This window comes from Salmo salar, chromosome 01, assembly GCF_965601325.2.
Source record: "Salmo salar chromosome 01, fSalSal1, whole genome shotgun sequence".
Classification (NCBI taxonomy): Eukaryota; Metazoa; Chordata; class Actinopteri; order Salmoniformes; family Salmonidae; genus Salmo; species Salmo salar.
The window spans coordinates 45,566,037-45,583,803 of NC_138291.1; the positions used below are offsets into that span (position 1 = coordinate 45,566,037).

At 43.0% G+C, this 17,767-nt stretch overlaps 1 protein-coding gene and 1 non-coding gene across 4 annotated transcripts in view; one reads left to right on the forward strand and one right to left on the reverse strand.

The window, feature by feature from the left end:
• Nucleotides 1–4,990: 4,990 nt before the first annotated feature.
• Nucleotides 4,991–5,073, forward strand: trnal-cag (transfer RNA leucine (anticodon CAG)). The gene has a single exon. It is a non-coding gene; the product is annotated as a tRNA-Leu (tRNA).
• A 1,810-nt stretch (nt 5,074–6,883) lies between these two features.
• The window catches only part of LOC106603227 (guanine nucleotide-binding protein G(I)/G(S)/G(O) subunit gamma-2), a 35,808-nt gene continuing 24,924 nt past the window's right edge, over nt 6,884–17,767 (reverse strand). The window contains exons 1-3 of one of the 3 annotated variants that reach the window (XM_014196609.3): nt 11,426–11,761; nt 9,449–9,578; nt 6,884–9,084 (exon numbers count right to left, since the gene is read on the reverse strand). In XM_014196609.3, coding sequence (XP_014052084.1) covers nt 8,956–9,084; nt 9,449–9,535 — 216 coding nt within the window. In that variant the 5' untranslated portion in view covers nt 9,536–9,578; nt 11,426–11,761 and the 3' untranslated portion in view covers nt 6,884–8,955. The other 2 variants (XM_014196604.3, XM_014196597.3) reach the window with 2 other exon arrangements.

Sequence of the window (17,767 nt, forward strand, 5' to 3'; positions counted from 1 at the left end):
CATACTGTAGATAATAAACAGCGAGTAGCAGCAGTATAAAAATGGGGAGGGGTCAATGCAAATAGTCCGGGTAGCCATTTTATAAATTTTTCAGCAGTCGTATGGCTTGGGGGGTAGAAGCTGTTAAGGAGCCTTTGGGACCTAGAATTAGCACTCTGGTACCGCCTGCCATGCAATTGTTTGGGCCTTCCTCTGACACACCTAGTATAGAGGTCCTGGGTGGCAGGAAGCTTGGCCCCAGTGATGTACTGAGTCGTACGCACTACCCTCGTAGTGCCTTACAGTCGGATGCCGAGCAGTTGCCATACCAGGCGGTGATGAAACTGGTCAGGATGCTCTCGATGGTGCAGCTGTATAACTTTTTGGGGTAATTATCTTTTTATTAGAACGTTATTTTCTTTTGACAGAGGTTACATAGACAACCAAACAAAGTGCACCACTTAGACTAGGTACAATAAAAGGAATAAGGATACAGCAAAACATTATTCAATAAGACAGACATCACAATTATAACATGGGGCAGTTATGTGAGGTTTTCTACATAGGACCACAATGGAGACCAGATTTTCCTAAATGTATCAGACTGGTGTAAGTCAAAGGTAGGTTTCTCTAAGGGTAGAATAGCAGAAGCTTGAGAAAGCCACATTCTCGCAGTAGGTACTTCAGTTGTGGACCATTATAACAATAAGCATTTTTTGGCTAAGTAAACAAGGGTATTGAACAGATGTTCAGAGTCAGGGTCAAACACAACGTTACAATCAAAGTAGAGCAAATATAATCTGTATTAAGGGAAATTGGTGACCAAAGTGATATATGGTCTGGAATTGTGTTTTATGTACTGTCAAATTGTCAGATAAGGCCTGGATCTTTTCAAAGCTATTAATAAATGGTAAGGAAGCTAATGCTCTTGGATGACATGCTATTGATTCCATCCCAACCCAAAGTGAGTGGCATCTGTCGAGGAACCAACTAATCATGTGCTTGATCTGAGCAGACCAGTAATATTAGTTGCAGATTTGGCAAAGAGACCCCTCCTAAATCCTTAGACTTAATTAGTTTGGAATAGATAATTGAGTCAAGGAAGGATATTCATCCTGACGACATTAATCCTGCCAAAAAGAGAGTTTGGTAGGGTAGACCAGTTAATCAGGTCCTGTTTAATCTTTGTGAGCAAAGGCATATCATTTGAAGTGAACAGGTCTTTAAGATTTGGAGTATCATATATGCCGAAGTATTTTATTCCTGTTTCAGTCAATTGGAATAGAGATATCGTTTCTAAGTTGATTGTAGAGGGGATATTCAAAGGTTAAGCAATGGATTTATCCATGTTAATTTTGTACCCTGACAGGTTACCATATTCAGATATGATGTCCATTCCTGCAGTGACAGAGGTCTCTGGTTTAGATGTATAAAAGCAAATAATGACATTCTATGCTCTTCTTCACCCACAGAGATGCTCTTGATGTTATTACTAGACCTTATTGCCTTGGCCAGTGGTTATATGACTAACGAGAACAGAGCGGGAGATAAAAGACAGCCTTGACGACAGCCCCTACCGACAGGAAATCTTTCTGATAATTTACCATTTGTGTTAACTGCTGCTGATGGGTCAGAATAAAGTGATTTTAAATTAATAAAATGATCACCCAGATTAACTTTTTCAAATACAGCAAACAAGAATGTGATGCCTTTTTGGCATCGAGAGAGACAATGAGTGTAGGGTCTTTCATTCTGCCAAGGTGGTTTGTGATATTCAAAGCACGTCTCACAGTGTCTGTTCCAAATCTGGATTTGACAAAGCCAGTCTTATCAGGTTTAATGAGGTCTGGAAGTAGGCCTTTGGGCCTTTGCCGTTTTTTAGGATCAGGCTAATGGATGCAGTTTTCCAGGACTCTGGTATGATGTCTCTTTCGAACGTATCGTTTAAAGCAGGCATGAAGATAGGGCATATCTCAGGCAAGAACTTCTTGTAGAACTCCCTGTAGAACTTTTTGAGGATCTGGGGACCCATGCCAAATCTTTTCAGTCTCCTGAGGGGGAATAGGTGGTGTCGTGCCCTCTTCACAACTGTCTTGGTGTGTTTGGACCATGATAGTATTTTGGTGATGTGGACACCAAGGAACTTGAAGCTCTTGACCCACTCCACTACAGGCCCTCCTTTTCCTGTAGTCCACGATCAGCTCCTTTGTCTTGCTCACGTTGAGGGAGAGGTTGTTGTCCTGGCGCTACACTGCCAGGTCTCTGATCTCCTCCCTGTAGGCTGTCTCATCGTTGTCGTTGATCAGGCCTACCACCGTTGTGTCGTCAGTAAACTTAATGATGCAGTTGGAGTCATGCTTGGCCATGCAGTCATGGGTGAACAAGGAATACAGGAGGGTACTAAGCACGCACCCCTGAAGGGCCCCCATGTTGAGGATCAGCATGGCAGATGTGTTGTTGCCTACCCTTACCACCTGGGGGCGGCCCGTCAAGAGGTCCAGGATCCAGTTGCAGACGGAGGTCTTTAGTTCCAGGGTGCTTAGTGATGAGCTTTGTGGGCACTATGGTGTTGAACGCTGAGCTGTACTCAATAAACAGCATTCTCACATAGGTGTTCCTTTTGTCCAGGTGGATATGTTGATCACTGAAAACTGTGTTGTATTTCTTTCGCAAGTGTTCCAGTGTTTGGTCTGTGCCTTTCTCTTTGGACTTGAACGTGTGGAGCATTTTCAAGTCACACCAGTTCAGCTTTATTTTTGAAAGCCATTCCCTGCCAAATAATGGGGGGCCAGTTCCAGGCACCACATACAGATGTAACTGCTGTGTTTGCTCCCCATAACTCACTCTGACCTGCAATGCCCCCATTGGGCTCAATCTCTCTCCTGAGTAGGTCTTCAGCAACACATTTGTGTTCTTCAGCTTGATAGCCTTGAAGTGCTCATTGTACAGCCATGACCAGCCTTTTTAAGCACTTCATGGCTACAGACGTGAGTGCTACAGGGCGATAGTTATTTAGGCAGGTTACCTTGGCATTCTTGGGCACAGGGACTATGGTGGTCTGCTTGAAACATGTAGATATTACAGACTTGGTCATGGAGAGGTTGAAAATGTCAGTGAAGACACTTGCCAGTTCGTCCGCACATGTGGCCTTGTGAATGTTGACCTGTTTCAAGATCTTACTCACATCGGCTATGGAGAGCATGATCACTCAGTCTGGTGCTCTCATACATGCTTCAGTGTTGCTTGCCTCGAAGCGAGCATAAAAGGCATTTAGCCCATCTGGTACGCTCGCGTCACTGGGCAGTTCACAGCTGGGTTTACCTTTGTAGTCCGTAATAGTTCGCAAGCTCTGCAACATCCAACGAGCGTCAGAGCCGGTGTAGTAGGATTTAATCTTAGTCCTGTTGACGCTTTGCCTGTTTGATGGTTTATCTGAAGGCATAGCAGGATTTCTTTTAAGCGTCCAGATTAGTGTCCCACTCCTTGAAAGCGGCAGCTCTAGCCTTTAGCTCGGTGCAGATGTTGCCTGTAATCCATGGCTTCAGGTTGGGATATGTATGTACGGTCACTGTTATGACGACATCCTCAATGTACTTATTGATGAAGCCAGTGACTGAGGTGGTATACTCCTCAATGCCATCGGATGAATCCCGGAACATATTCCAGTCTGTGCTAGGAAAACAATCCTGTAGCTTGGCATCCCCGTCATCTGACCACTTCCGTATTGAGCGAGTCACTGGTACTTCCTGTTTTAGTTGTGGTGGCAAGCATGAAGTTCCCTGTTAGGGTGAAGGAGACCGAGGTGGCAAGAGTGAGGGCTGTCCAGCATGTCTCCTATCCGGGGGCGATGAGAAGAGTGGAAGTAGGGAGTAACGTTGAAGATAACATTGTAGGTGGATTAGAGAGACTAGTAAATGTTACTCGCCAACAGGATTCTGACACGTTGCATGTTAAAAAGGTGGACTTTGTATCGTTTATTGCATTGTCTATAACCTGCACACCGCAAACAAAGAGGAAATCTGAGAAAAAAGGCATTGTTTTGAGTGTGTCTGGACGTTTTTTGGGACTCAGGGATTTTACAGCAGAGGCATTACAAGGAATCCTGTCGACAAATGTCTTCACAGGCGCCTGAGCCAGTGTCGGGATGTGATTTGGACTATGACTGAAGGAGTGGGAGTTTTTTTTTTAGATGTATTTTATTTTTGTATTGCTTATGATGGGTTTTTTTCTCCCTTTTTATCGCAACCCGTACAGTAGGTGGCAGCATGCACCTTTAACTTTTGTTTGCTGATCGCCATAATACCAGAGAAGAAGTGACCAACAACATGACTGATAAACAGGAACCAACTTTGCCGCGATTATATATACAGTGGATATGTACAAATTAATGTGATATTAGGGTCTCTTTCAGTGTTTCACTCTCTCAATTGATTGTAGGTTACAATGTACACACGTGATTTCAGTTCGTGTGTGTCTGGTATGGGAGTTGGAGACATGTTTATTTCGACATTATAAAGAAACACTTTTACAAACAATGCCAACTCAGCCATATTGGTCTGAGTGTGGCTGTTGAAAAACCCATTTTAGTGTCCGACTTTCGGCTGTTGCAGATGCGCCTCCCCAGACTTTCGTCTAACGTTACAGTAGGTTGCTTTGGCCTTACCACTCAAACGAGCCCCTTAGCTACGCCACAGCCACATATAGAACAATGAGCTAGGTAGCTATAAACAAACAATGGGTTAATTATAAAATCTCTGCCACAGCTGCTGGAGCTTTCTCCCGTTTTCTTTTGCTCGTTGCCAAAAGTCATCGGTTTTGAATTGGTCTGTTGCGGCAGAGAGATTGGAGTAAAGTGAAAAAGCGTTAGCACCTGGTGTGATAAAAATCTAGCAGTTTCGAAATCATGTCAGTTTAATGAAACAAAACCACATAAGGTTTACATTATATGAATTTAAAATCACACGGTTGTTTTTGATCTTTAAATATGCATATATACGGTTAAATACAGTATGTCAGGATGGCCGAGCGGTCTAAGGCGCTGCGTTCAGGTCGCAGTCTCCCCTGGAGGCGTGGGTTCGAATCCCACTTCTGACAGTAGCTTTTTTGTGACTGAATCAGTTTTAGATAAGAAACGCGACTATGTTAATGACCTTGGCTACAAGTAAGTTATTTTAAATTTGCATTTAATGCAATACTAAATAATTAGGTATACAATTATGTTGGAACTGTATTCCACGTGAGGGCACTAAAGTGCAACAAATGGTAACTTTTCACATTTTAGGGGTGAAATTGCCCTAGGTACGGATCTAGGATCAGCTTTCCCTTCCCCCAATCCTCATTTTAACCATCAATGGGGGACATGCAAAACTGATCTAGAGGCAACTTCATCCTACTACTGCTTTAAGATGCATCTATCCCGTTCAATGTATTGAACTTGCTCTGTACTTATGCCTAGTCTTCATAGACTAGGCCTACTGAGTAGTTTTTTATGGTTGAATAACTCAAGATAGAAAATGTACCTGACATTTGTCGAGACACTCTTTTCACTGCACTTCGATAAAAAGCGATTTTCGTTGCAGGTTAGGAGAGCATTTTCGCTAACCCTAACCCTTTCCCTAACCTGAACTTCAGTCTCCTGACCTGCTACGTTACTTCATCCGAACCTGCTACGTTACTTCTCAGAACCTGCTGCGTAAGTTCTCCGAACCTGCTGCGTAAGTTCTCCGAACCTGTTACGAAAATGTAACTTCGCTATCGAAGTGCTGTGAAAAGAGTTTCCCTACATTTGTCTTGTCTCCTGCCATTTAGGCTGCACAATTAGTGAGACAAAATATAATTGTTCTGCCTGTCTGAATGCAGCCTAAACAGAGCCTTCGAGGGACTACTAGTGTAACAGGGTAGAGGTGCATTTTCCAGTCACACCTTATTAGAGTAACTACAGTAGTAAATGTGTATGATTTGCTATTGGTCAGTTTGAATTAATTGTTTGTGTGCTCTGATTTGTTGCTGGTGTGACTCTGGAGAATGCACATCCGTTCTTTCACACAATAGTTATAACATCCGCAATAACATCTGCTAAATATGTGTATGTGACCAAAACATTTTGATTGGATTTGATTAGTTCCACTGGTTGAACTAGACAAATGTGAACGATTGTGTTAGAATTCATGGACCGCCATCTCCACTCCAAGACGATCATCATTCTCCTTTTCTACCGTTCTGTTTGAGTATTTAGTAACACACAACACGTTTCTGCAATACTGCAGTGAATTTAAAAAAAAGAATCACTTCTTATGTGCAACTTCCTTCATTTATTTAGGCATGTGGACAATTGCCAAGATTATAAATATGAATGGACCTCATAATATGTGTAGGCCTACCTCTTGTTTTGTGATGAAGGGAACAGGTACTCAACCAAAACGATGGTACAGCAATTATCAGTCACCTATTATAGATTCTGCACAGTCTGGGATATCTACTGGATTCCTCCTTTCAACTCGAATGGGTGATCGATACATTTGATATAGTTTTATGAATAACCCTCATGATCTGGGGCATGTGAATGTAAATGGTCATCGCTGTCTAATACTTCAACTAGTAGCTTAATGTTCAAAGTGCTGTACATATCCACCCCCTAAAACACTAACCCTGACCCAAACCCCAAAATACTAAACTTAAGGGACTTTTCTGACCAGCATCCCATTAACAGCCCAGCTAGTCAAAACCTAAAACTGACCCTATTCTAAACTCAAAAATGTAATCTAACCCTAACTTTACCCCTAAGCCTAACATTAACCGTAACCTTAATCTAATGTTAACCAATTGTGAAATTCCTCATCGGCTTGCAGCTCAGTTACGTCACTTCAGTTTTTCCCATGACAGAGATGTCTTTATGGAGTCTATGTTGAATCATTACTATAATTTTAATACAGTTGGCACTACCAGACGGAGGCTGCCTTGTTCATACAATCTCCACATTAAAACAAAAGAAAAAATTGTTGTTTGATAATTTCATGCAATTATTAGTGATATCAACACAAACATTCAGAACGCACAGCACAACACAGTTTACTTGCTAGCATTTTTATACAAAGAGTAAAAAGAGAGCTTGTATCTGAAAGGAAACAAATACCGTATCACATTGCCAGATATATGTTTAGATACTGAAGAAAAAACTATTCTCAGAAGTTTAAAGAAACATGTCTGTAAAGAATATCACTGAATTGAATGTTCAAACTTCCCATTAAAAAGCTTTCACCAACTCCGATGTAAAAAAATAAAAGTTTAAACAGCCGTTTCAGTAATCACATACAGTACCAGTCAAAAGGTTGGACACACATACTCACTCCAGTTTTTCTTTACTTTTACTATTTTCTACATTGTAAAATAATAGTGAAGACATCTAAACTATGAAATAACACATATGGAATCATGTGGTAACATAAAAGGGTTAAACAAATCAAAATATATTTTATATTTGAGATTCTTCAAAGTAGCCACACTTTGCCTTGATGACAGCTTTGCACACTCTTGGCATTCTCTCAACCAACTTCATGAGGTAGTCACCTGGAATGCATTTCAATTGACAGGTGTGCCTTGTTAAAAGTTAATTTGTGGAATTTCTTTCCTTTTTAAAGCGATTGAGCCAATCAGTTGTGATATGACAAGGTAGGGGGGTAGCCCTATTTGGTAAATGACCAAGTCCATATTATGGCAAGAACAGCTCGAATAAGCAATAAGAAACGACAGTCCATCATTACTTTAAGACATGAAGGTCAATCAATCCGGAACATTTTAAGAACTTTGAAAGTTTCTTCAAGTGCAGTCGCAAAAACCATCAAGCGCTATGATGAAACTGGCTCTCATGAGGACCGCCACAGGAAAGGAAGACCCAGAGTTACCTCTGCTGCAGAGGATAAGTTCATTTGAGTTACCAGCCTCAGAAATTGGAGCCCTAATACATGCTTCACAGAGTTCAAGTAACAGATACATCTCAACATCAACTGTTCAGAGGAGACTACGTGAATCAGGCCTTCATGGTCGAATTGCTGCAAAGAAACCACTACTAAAGAACACCAATAATAAGAAGAGACTTGCTTTGGGGAAGGAAAAGCAGCCAACAAGTGCTCAGCATATTTGGGAACTCCTTCAAGACTGTTTGAAAAGCATTCCAGGTGAAGCTGGTTGAGAGAATGCCAAGAGTGTGCAAAGCTGTCATCAAGGCAAAGGGTGGCTACTTTGAAGAATCTCAAATATAAAATATATTTTGATTTGTTTAACACTTTTTGGTTACTACATGATTCCATTTGTGTTATTTCATAGTTTTGATGTCTTCACTATTATTCTACAATGTAGAAAATATTTAAAATAAATAAAAACCCTTGAATGAGTAGGTGTGTCCAAACTTTTGACTAGTACTGTACAATAATACAAAGATATCTAAGTGATATAGCCAAACCAATGAACCTAAACCAATGAATCAAAATCAACATGAGATAAACAACAAAAATCAAAACATTCAGATAAACAGGTGGTAATATCTCGTGGTAAGCAGCTCAGTTAGCCAGCACACCTACCCTACCCAACCCACCACAAACCATTGAACATAACACTTGGATTTCAAGTTCCAAAAGAACCACACAATATTTTGTTGTTGTTTTATCCTTCATTTTAAAAAACCCAACACAACCTGAAGACTTGGTTGATTGGTTGTCCATCATGTTTTTTGGGTGGATAACCATACTTATCTTCTGTTGTAATCTGACTACACAGATGGATCCATCAAACATGCTGCACACCCCTTAACCGCTGTAAATGGTTACGTGTTACTCTGTGGTTTTTAATTGCACTCTTTAGGTGCCATTGTAGAGAAAGGGGCACTAGTACTTCACCAAGCCCTCCTGTTAGAAGATGTCTACCTATTGAACGTCCTCGTTCATGTCCCAAGATGAGCAGACCAAATAAACCACATCCTGTTTACAGGATGACACAGAAGAACTTCTTCTCCCTAAAAGGGTTTTCGGATGCGGGCACTGGCGACAGGAGGGGGTCCTCTTTGGCATGGGCTTCGCAGTATGACATTAAGTCTGCTGCTGCTTTGGACACCTGTAATGAAAGAGAGCAGGAAGCACGCCCACACACACACACACACACACACACACACACACACACACACACACACACACACACACACACACACACACAGTTTGAGTTAGATTCCACACAATAGATTGGTCGGTACTTTTACATTAACTCACAGACTAAAGTGCTAATAAAATAGTAACTATAACCTATTGTTACCATACTATCACAATGTTACACTGTCTTCCATGCTGTAATGTAAAGGGAAACTGATGCCTCCTATATCGGTAAGGTTGCTATATCTTTTTGGGCAGGGATGCTACAGATTTCTCCTATATCTGTTACGTCGTTTATCCTCTTAGCCAGTGATGTAGGCCTAATTTCTCACCTTTATCCTGTCGATGTTGGCCTCCATCTTCAGCTGCTCTACCAGTTTCCTGGCCTGGGCGATGCATGCTGTGTTGTTGGACGCCATGATAGGGCTTCTGAGCTAGGCCTTGTGTAGTCTGTCTGTCTGTCTGTGGTGGGGAGAGAGAAGAGAGTTTTGGTTCTTAATGAATCCAAATACATACAAGCACTAGAGATAAAATCCTATTCAAGGGAGAAGATCTTAGTTGGCATGCTGACAATACAAAAGAGTATACTGAAGGAGAGATTCATCCACACACACACACACCACAGACACACACAGACATATTATTTATGGTGGCAGTTGCTAGGCAGCACATGACAGTGAGGGGGTGGGAGAAAAATATAGTGTGAAGAGAGAGAGAGACCGAAGGGACATTGCTTTGTCCATTGTTAGGTTTGCAGCCAGTACTAATGTTATTTGGTATGTACTTCAAAGAACTGCAATTATGTGCTGACCATAGGGATGGCGTGTGTGTCATAGGGTCATAAAACAGGTTTACCCTCCAGTCTGCTTGGTGGTGCATGTGAGAGAATTCAGTAACAGCCATCCCTGCTCATTGTGTTGGTCATATCATAAATCAATGTACTGTCTCTGGTGTATGGTGTGTGTAGGATACACAAGTTGTCCTCTCAGTCAGCATTGCTACACAATAAATTAGTACTACTCCCCTGCTGTAGTAGTTTCAGGAAGCAGTCTGATTCCCTCTATCAGGCTGTGTCCCAAATGGCACGCTATTACCTACATAGCGCACTACTTTTGACCAGAGCCCATAGGGCTTTGGTAAAGAGTAATGCGCTATATAGGGAATAGGGTGCCATTTGGGACGCAGCGTCAGTGTTTAGGCGTCCATGCAGGTTTTGGAGCTGAACTTATGAAACATGAACAGGCTGCATTATTGCCACCATTGAACATCAATAGGAATCTGATGACAAAGACACAGTTTGATCATCTCTATTTACAATATTCACAGTGATGATCATCCGACTCATCAGTTGACACAGTGCTGATCCCCTGACAGTGACCTTATTACACCAAAGGTTACATCCAGGATACTTTGAAGGTCATATTCAAAAAGTGCCCCAATTACATGTTGCTGTGTGTGTATGGTGTGTGTGTGTGTCACTAACTGGCCTTCCCTAGTGCTTAATCCCATCAGGGTCTCCTACCACTCTGCCCCATGACGCAGCAGGGTAGGGCTCACCGTGGGATCAGATGAGTCAGTGTGTTGTTAAAGACTTATCTCAGATCTCTGCGTGGTGTTGGAACATCAATATTGATGTCCCACAGTGGCACACCACAGCGCCACACCTGTCCATCTCACTGTGGCACACCTGTCCATGTGGATGCCTTAGGGACAGCCCTGTAGGGGGGCCAGTTTCCACTGCTGACGCAGCATGGCCGCACCCTGTCCCTGATCTGCCTCAACCACAGGGTCCAGCCCAAACCAATTACCACAGACTGTAGTGTTTTTGCTGACATTGCTGTAGTATTTCCTTGTGTTTTTTTTCAGATAATACTGTAGTATTTACAAAAGAATGATCAAGTATAATAGAACATTCTATAGTAAGCACTACACATGATCGAGGGATACTAAAGTGTGTAGTATTGAATTCTACAGTATACTACAGTTTACTACAGAATTACATAGTAATACTGTAGCATTCTACAGTAAACTGTAGTATTTTTTTCATGTGGGTTGAAGGATATCGCCGCTGAGTGTAATTCTTCAGACCCTGTCGAGAAGTTGAGTACTAACCGGATAGTTTTTGCTTTTGAGTAGAAATTCCCATTTCTTCTTCTGTCTCTGTTAGTAGCCAGTGTCACTGCTAGCTATTGAGACTCGGTTAGCCGATGCTGCAAGGCTACGGCTAACTTGGCTAGCTTGCTGAGATGCCTCACTAGAATACCTTACCTACAACATAGAAGCATTGCTAGCTCCCTAGTCTCGTTCACCTGTTGTGTTAGCTAGACAAACCCTCTCTGCCTTCACGGTACCGCCGGTCACGGGAGCACTCTTTCGGAAGGCTAACTCGGTCACTCGGTTTCCTTCAGCCAGCACTGAGCTAGCCACGGCACACCTTCACCATGGCCCTTAAAAAAAGATTGCCGTTTGGAAACTGTAGTAAAAGTGCAGTAACTGCAATCGACTGGTATTTTGGATGTATTATTTTGGACGTATTTTGGATGCAGTAATTGCAGAATAACTGTAGTTAGACTGCACTTTAACTGCATTTATACTGCATTGTACTACAGTTAAACTGCACTCTGACTGCAATCTTTTTTCGTAAGGGGAAGCAGCTGCTAGAATACGCCCCACAAACCTCGCGGCTATTGCGTTATACGGTGCTCGATATTGCTAGCTGTTAGCCACAAGGCTCTTAACTTGCTAGCTTGGTACGCGGTTTACATTAATCAAATCAAATAAACAATCTAATAACATTTTATTTGTCACATGTGCGGAATACAACAGGTATTCCCCTTAACCAAAAATGCAGTTTTAAGAAACATAAGAGTAAATATTTATTAAATAAACTAAGGTAAAAAAAGTTACATCATAAAATAACAATAACGAGGCTATATACAGGGGGTACCGGTACCGAGTCAATGTGCGGGGGTACAGGTTAATTGTGGTGACTATGCATAGATAATAAACAGCAAGTAGCAGCAGCGTAAAAAAAAGGTGGGGTCAATGCAAGTAGTCCGGCTAGCCATTTGACTAGATGTTCAGCAGTCTTATGGCTTGGGGATAGAAAATGATAAGGAGCCTTTTGGACCAGAGTTGGCACTCCGGTACCACTTGCCATGCGGTAGCAGGGAGAACAGTCTATGACTAGGGTGTCTGGAGTCTTTGGACATTTTTAGGGCCTTCCTCTGACACTGCCTGGTATAGAGGTCCTGGATGACAATTTTCTGTTCTGCTAAGCATTCAAAATGTAACAAGTGCTTTTGGGTGTCAGGGAAAATGCATGGAGTAAAAAGTACATTATTTTCTTTAGGAATATAAATATAAATAGGAAAGTAATGTACAGATACTGTCACGTCCTGACCATGGTAAGCGTTATTTTCTATGGTAGAGTGGTCAGGGTGTGACATTTTTTTTTTTTAATGTTGTGTATTTCTATGTTTAGGTTCTAGTTTTCTATTTCAATGTTTTTTTTTGGGGGGGGGGGGGGGGGTGATCTCCAATTAGAGGCAGCTGGTCCTCGTTGTCTCTAATTGGAGATCATACTTAAGTAGTTTTTTTTTTTTTTCCCACCTGGGTTTGTGGGAGCTTGTTTTTGCATAGCTTAGTAGCCTGCAGAACGTGACGTTAGTTTTGCCGTTGTTTGTTTGGTTTGTATAGTGTTCTGAGTTAAAATAAAGTATTCATCATGAGCACTCGACACGCTGCACCTTGGTCTACTCCTTATGACGAACGGCACAGATACCCCCAAAAACTACTTAATTAGTAGTTTAAAGTATTTTTACTTAAGTACTTTACACCACGGGATTATTTATTCACTTATGTGGTTATAAGTATTGAGGCATGTCATGTGAAAGGGCTCCTGTGAAATCATTTTCAAAAGGATGTGGGTCTAGATTATTTATGGATTGATCATATATAAATATCAAAACATTATTTCTACAACTCCAAAGCAATTGCATGTGGCGCAGGAACCACTGACCACTTTTTCTATTATCAGGACACCTGCTGGTAACTCTTAACTGGTTAGGATACCTCATGAGGAGTTCTAAATATCTGTTGACTAGGTGGGACTCTTGTGACTAAAGAGGCTTCATGCATAGCTTTCATTTTTACCCATTTTTACCCATTTTGTGGATACTGCTCCAGGTCAGAAGAGGAAACTGAAACGTGCATCTATCTCGATAGCCCTTCTTGCCTCCAAGCCAACAGCGACAGCTGAGGCTCAGCTCTCAGTAAACGAGCCCAGTTAGGGCAAGGTCATGGATAGACTTGACTAGTGTCAGTGGAAGGCGAGCTAGGGGATGAAGAGGATGACAATGGAATTAATCTCATGGAGTTCCTCGAGATAGTCCACAACTCCTGCGCTGACGACCCCATTCTCCCGCCCTCTCAGGCCCACACACCTGATGGCCAGAGAGCAGTGGAGCTGCCCCTCCTCCAGTGGAGTTTGGGCTCCTTCATGTCTGCAAGTGGATTGCTGCGTGACTCAACATCAAGTGGCCGTCTTCTGTAGGGGATCAGGTCTTTAAGTGACCTGAACGATGGGAAGCGACTCCAGTCCCATACAGCCCGATAAAGAAACTGCTTCCCATAGTACCAGCTTGCATCAGGGAAAATAAGAGCTTGTGGAATAAACCGCTCACTCGCAGGATTCTTGCTAAGCGTACCCCGGAGCTGGACATGCACAATATAAAGGAATCTGGGTTTGGCAACACTCCCATGGTGGAGCTGTCACTGGCTTGACACCTCAGCCCCTTTCGTTGTGTTACTAACAACACCAGCGCTTCACTCCCTAGCGGAGCACTTTACTGCCTCCGTTTTTCAGAAAACGTACATAACCCTCAACATGACCTCTTTATTGTTGGCTTATTACTGAGTTACTGGAGGAGGTGGGGAAGCAACTGATCTAGGAGACCCTAGACCCAGATGCTTTGGAAGAGATCTGTACGATTACAGACCTGAGCCTCCGTTCCTCCTGTAGTGCCATCCAAGGCTGTGGTTGTACCATGAGCCGAGCGGTGGTGGGAGAAAGGGCACTTTAACTGAGGTTATCCAACTTAACAGACAAAGAGAAAATTGACCTCCTGGATGCCCCAGTTGTTTGGACCCACTGTCGCTTCTATGTGGCAGAAGTGTGATGTGCAAAAAGGATGTTGAAGCCTTCGATTTCTGCTTGCCCCGCAGACTCGGGCACCGTGGCAGCCCATTGGCTTCTGCAGCTCGCCCCAGCCTCACAGCTGGGAGGGGGCAACAAGCTGGCCTTGGGGGACTGAGGTCCCTGGCGACGCAGCAGTCTGCCAAGACTCAGGCCACTGAACCAGGCCAAACCTATAGGGAAGCAGTCTTACGCTGCAGCCACAGCAAGGATCTGCCCCTCTATCCCTCCTACGGGATGTATGAAGTGCAGCTCTCTGCTCTCTCTCTCTCTTCGGGATTCTGAGGGGCGTTTTCTTTTCTCCACTTGGCGAAGACGACTTAGCTCTGTTATGGAGAACATTCTCCATTGAGCTAGAAATCAGTCAGTATAGTTATTCCTTACTTTAGTTTCTGGGTCTCAGGGAAAAGACGGGGGGACCGCATCCTCACAGGCGTCAGAGCCCCAGACAGCTATCTGGTACTCCCGAGCCCACAAAAGCTTTGGCTTTTCCTCGTCATGTTTTTACAGTGATTGGTTCAAGCAACTGGGCCGCTGCCTGCTCTACCTCCCCATCGCGCAGGTGGCTGAGTAACTATCTTTGCTCATGACAACCCTCCTCCATGGAACAGGGCCAAGATATACCAGTTATATAACTGTCCTTCAGATATATTGCCTGACGTCTTACATCATGGCGCTGGTTGCTCTGTCCCGAGAAAGCCTGCTTCCCGTATCTTTCCAGATTGACTTACTGCAGCCTGGTAGAAGCGACGATCCAATAGCGGAGACCCCATCCCATAAGGTGACCACATGCTTTCCTTGCTCCTCTTCGAGCCCTCGATGACCAGTGATTTCCCCGTCAGCAGTTACAACCCTGCTTACGATCAGTCCTGGCAGCTATTGTCATGCAGGGTTTATATCCTAGAGAGAAAAAGCAATTCTCCATCCTCACCCAGATTCTTTAGCCTTCGGGGCATTGGCGGTAAAAAAAAAATTAAAGACAGGCCTGCGACTCTTGGAAAAGAGTGCCAGCTACTTATGCACACTCTGGTTTTACAGTTGGTGCATTTTTGTCGTGGAGATGTTGTGTGACTATACAGATTGTTCCTCCCTACACTCAGTTTTCCACGGTCCTGTGCCCTTTTGGACGGAGAGAAGGTTAATCTTGTTAAGGTCCTTTTGCCACTTTCTCGGCCTGCCAAGGCCCCGACAGTGATACAGATTATCCATAACTGTGGTGCAGTCTCTAAGTGGGGCATGTCGCTTACGCCCAGTCTCTAAGCTTTAGCTCATCCTGGGGTGTGACTATTGTGCTTACAATCTTTTCACAGCAGCTATTAGCCACTGAAAAGCTTGGAAATGTCATATTCCTCCTTCTTTTGCTTTACTACTGCCATAAGCATATGGGTGGACTGTGTTCTACCAGCCACTGTTCGCACAGTCTGCCCAGGGGTTTTTCAGGTTAATGTACCTAACCCCATCTTTGGCTCGGGACGACTTTTATCCATTGTCACACCTTGGAGCCTATGGCTTTTCGCCTGTCGCCTAATCGTTGTCCAGTACGTGCGGTTCACATCTACTTAAATTGTAAGAGAGCTAGGGCAGCGTGTCATGCTCTTTGCTCATTGGGCAACCACCCTCAGAAGAGCCTTTTCGACTGTATCCTACCTGATCCTGGGGACCATTATATTGATTAATAATAGCAAGGAAAGAGCCGTCTCCTACAGAGGAGTTGACCTCTTGGGCAGTGTTTTTGGGACATGTCTCATTATACTGAGATTTATTAGGCTTTCCCTCACTTTGTTATATGGTTTTTCCCAATGGGCTTTCTGCACCTTCTTGGTGTATACTCCCTTAGTTTCAGGACCTCTGAGGGTTGCTGATGTTGGGACTTCCCGGGCTTCAGAGAGCATGTTTCTTGTGATATGGGAGTTGGCCATATCCCCACATGGGATACATCAAAACGATTATTTGAAAGAGAACTCTCTGATATTATGAGTGAGATGTATCACTGAATTCACCTGTTCGCAAGAGTGTGAGGAAGAGAAGCATGCTTGAGAATAACCAGATGGCAGAAGAGTGACTCATTTTATTAAGCTAACATAGCAGGCGTAAAAAGACTCCTAAGCGGAGCACAAACATCTGCTTTTCAGGGGTAACGGTAGGTTGAAAATACTGTATCCATCCACTTTCTTTTATGGAAGTGAGGGTCTCACCTCATTCACCACTCTACCTGTCTGTCTCCAACAGACACATTTGATTAGTACTTGACACATCTCACTCATGTGAGGGAAGTAACCTTAGGTTTATCTGTGCCTTTTAAAGGGTGGCTGAACTTCCTGATTTGGCTTCGTTTTGGAATGTGGAGCTATTGGAATTAGAAAATATGATCCCATGTACATTGTGTAATTTACTGATGGTCCCTAACTAGCCCCATAGGGATATCTAAAGACAACCCAAATGTACCATAGGCCTTATGATCGGGTCCTGTACAGCTGCACTCTGAATTGATGATTACTTGTGTGCTGCCAGCAGTGGGTAGGTGGGCATGATTGAAACAACCCCAATCTTCAGTCACGACCACACGTCTCACAAAACTCCGTTTTGAATAGGACTGACTTTATGACCAAAGTTATGAATTGTACACTTTGTAGTCAATTTTGACAGTAGAGAAAATGTTTCTGACTCATACCGATGCCGCATAGGCTGTTTGAAAAGTCTTTTTTTTAGGGGAAGTTGATCATTAAAGATCATTGTCCTAAATCTGAGACAAACTGCAGAGCAGGGATTCACTTTTAATAATTCAGATATCCCTCAATTATTTTAGCTACATATACAGTTGAAGTCGGAGTTTTACATACACCTTAGCCAAATACATTTAAGCTCAGTTTTTCATAATTCCTGGCATTTAATCCTAGTAAAAGTTTCCTGTCTTAGGTCAGTTAGGATCACCACTTATTTTAAGAATGTGAAATGTCAGAATAATAGTAGAGAGAATGATTAATTTCAGCTTTTATTTCTTTCATCACATTCCCAGTGGGTCAGAAGTTTACATACACTCAATTAGTATTTGGTAGCATTGCCTTTAAATTGTTTAACTTGGGTCCAACGTTTCGGATAGCCTTCCACAAGCTTCCCACAATAAGTTGGGTGAATTTGGCCCATTCCTCCTCACAGAGCTGGTGTAACTGAGTCAGGTTTGTAGGCCTCCTTGCTTGCACACGCGTTTTCAGTTCTGCTCACAAATGTTCTATAGGATTGAGGTCAGGGCTTTGTGATGGCCACTCCAATACCTTGACTTTGTTGTCCTTAAGCCATTTTGCCACAACTTTGGAAGTATGCTTGAGGTCATTGTCCATTTGGAAGACCCATTTGCGACCAAGCTTTAACTTCCTGACTGATGTCTTGAGATGTTCCTTCAATATATCCACATAATTTTCCATCCTCATGATGCCATCTATTTTGTGAAGTGCAC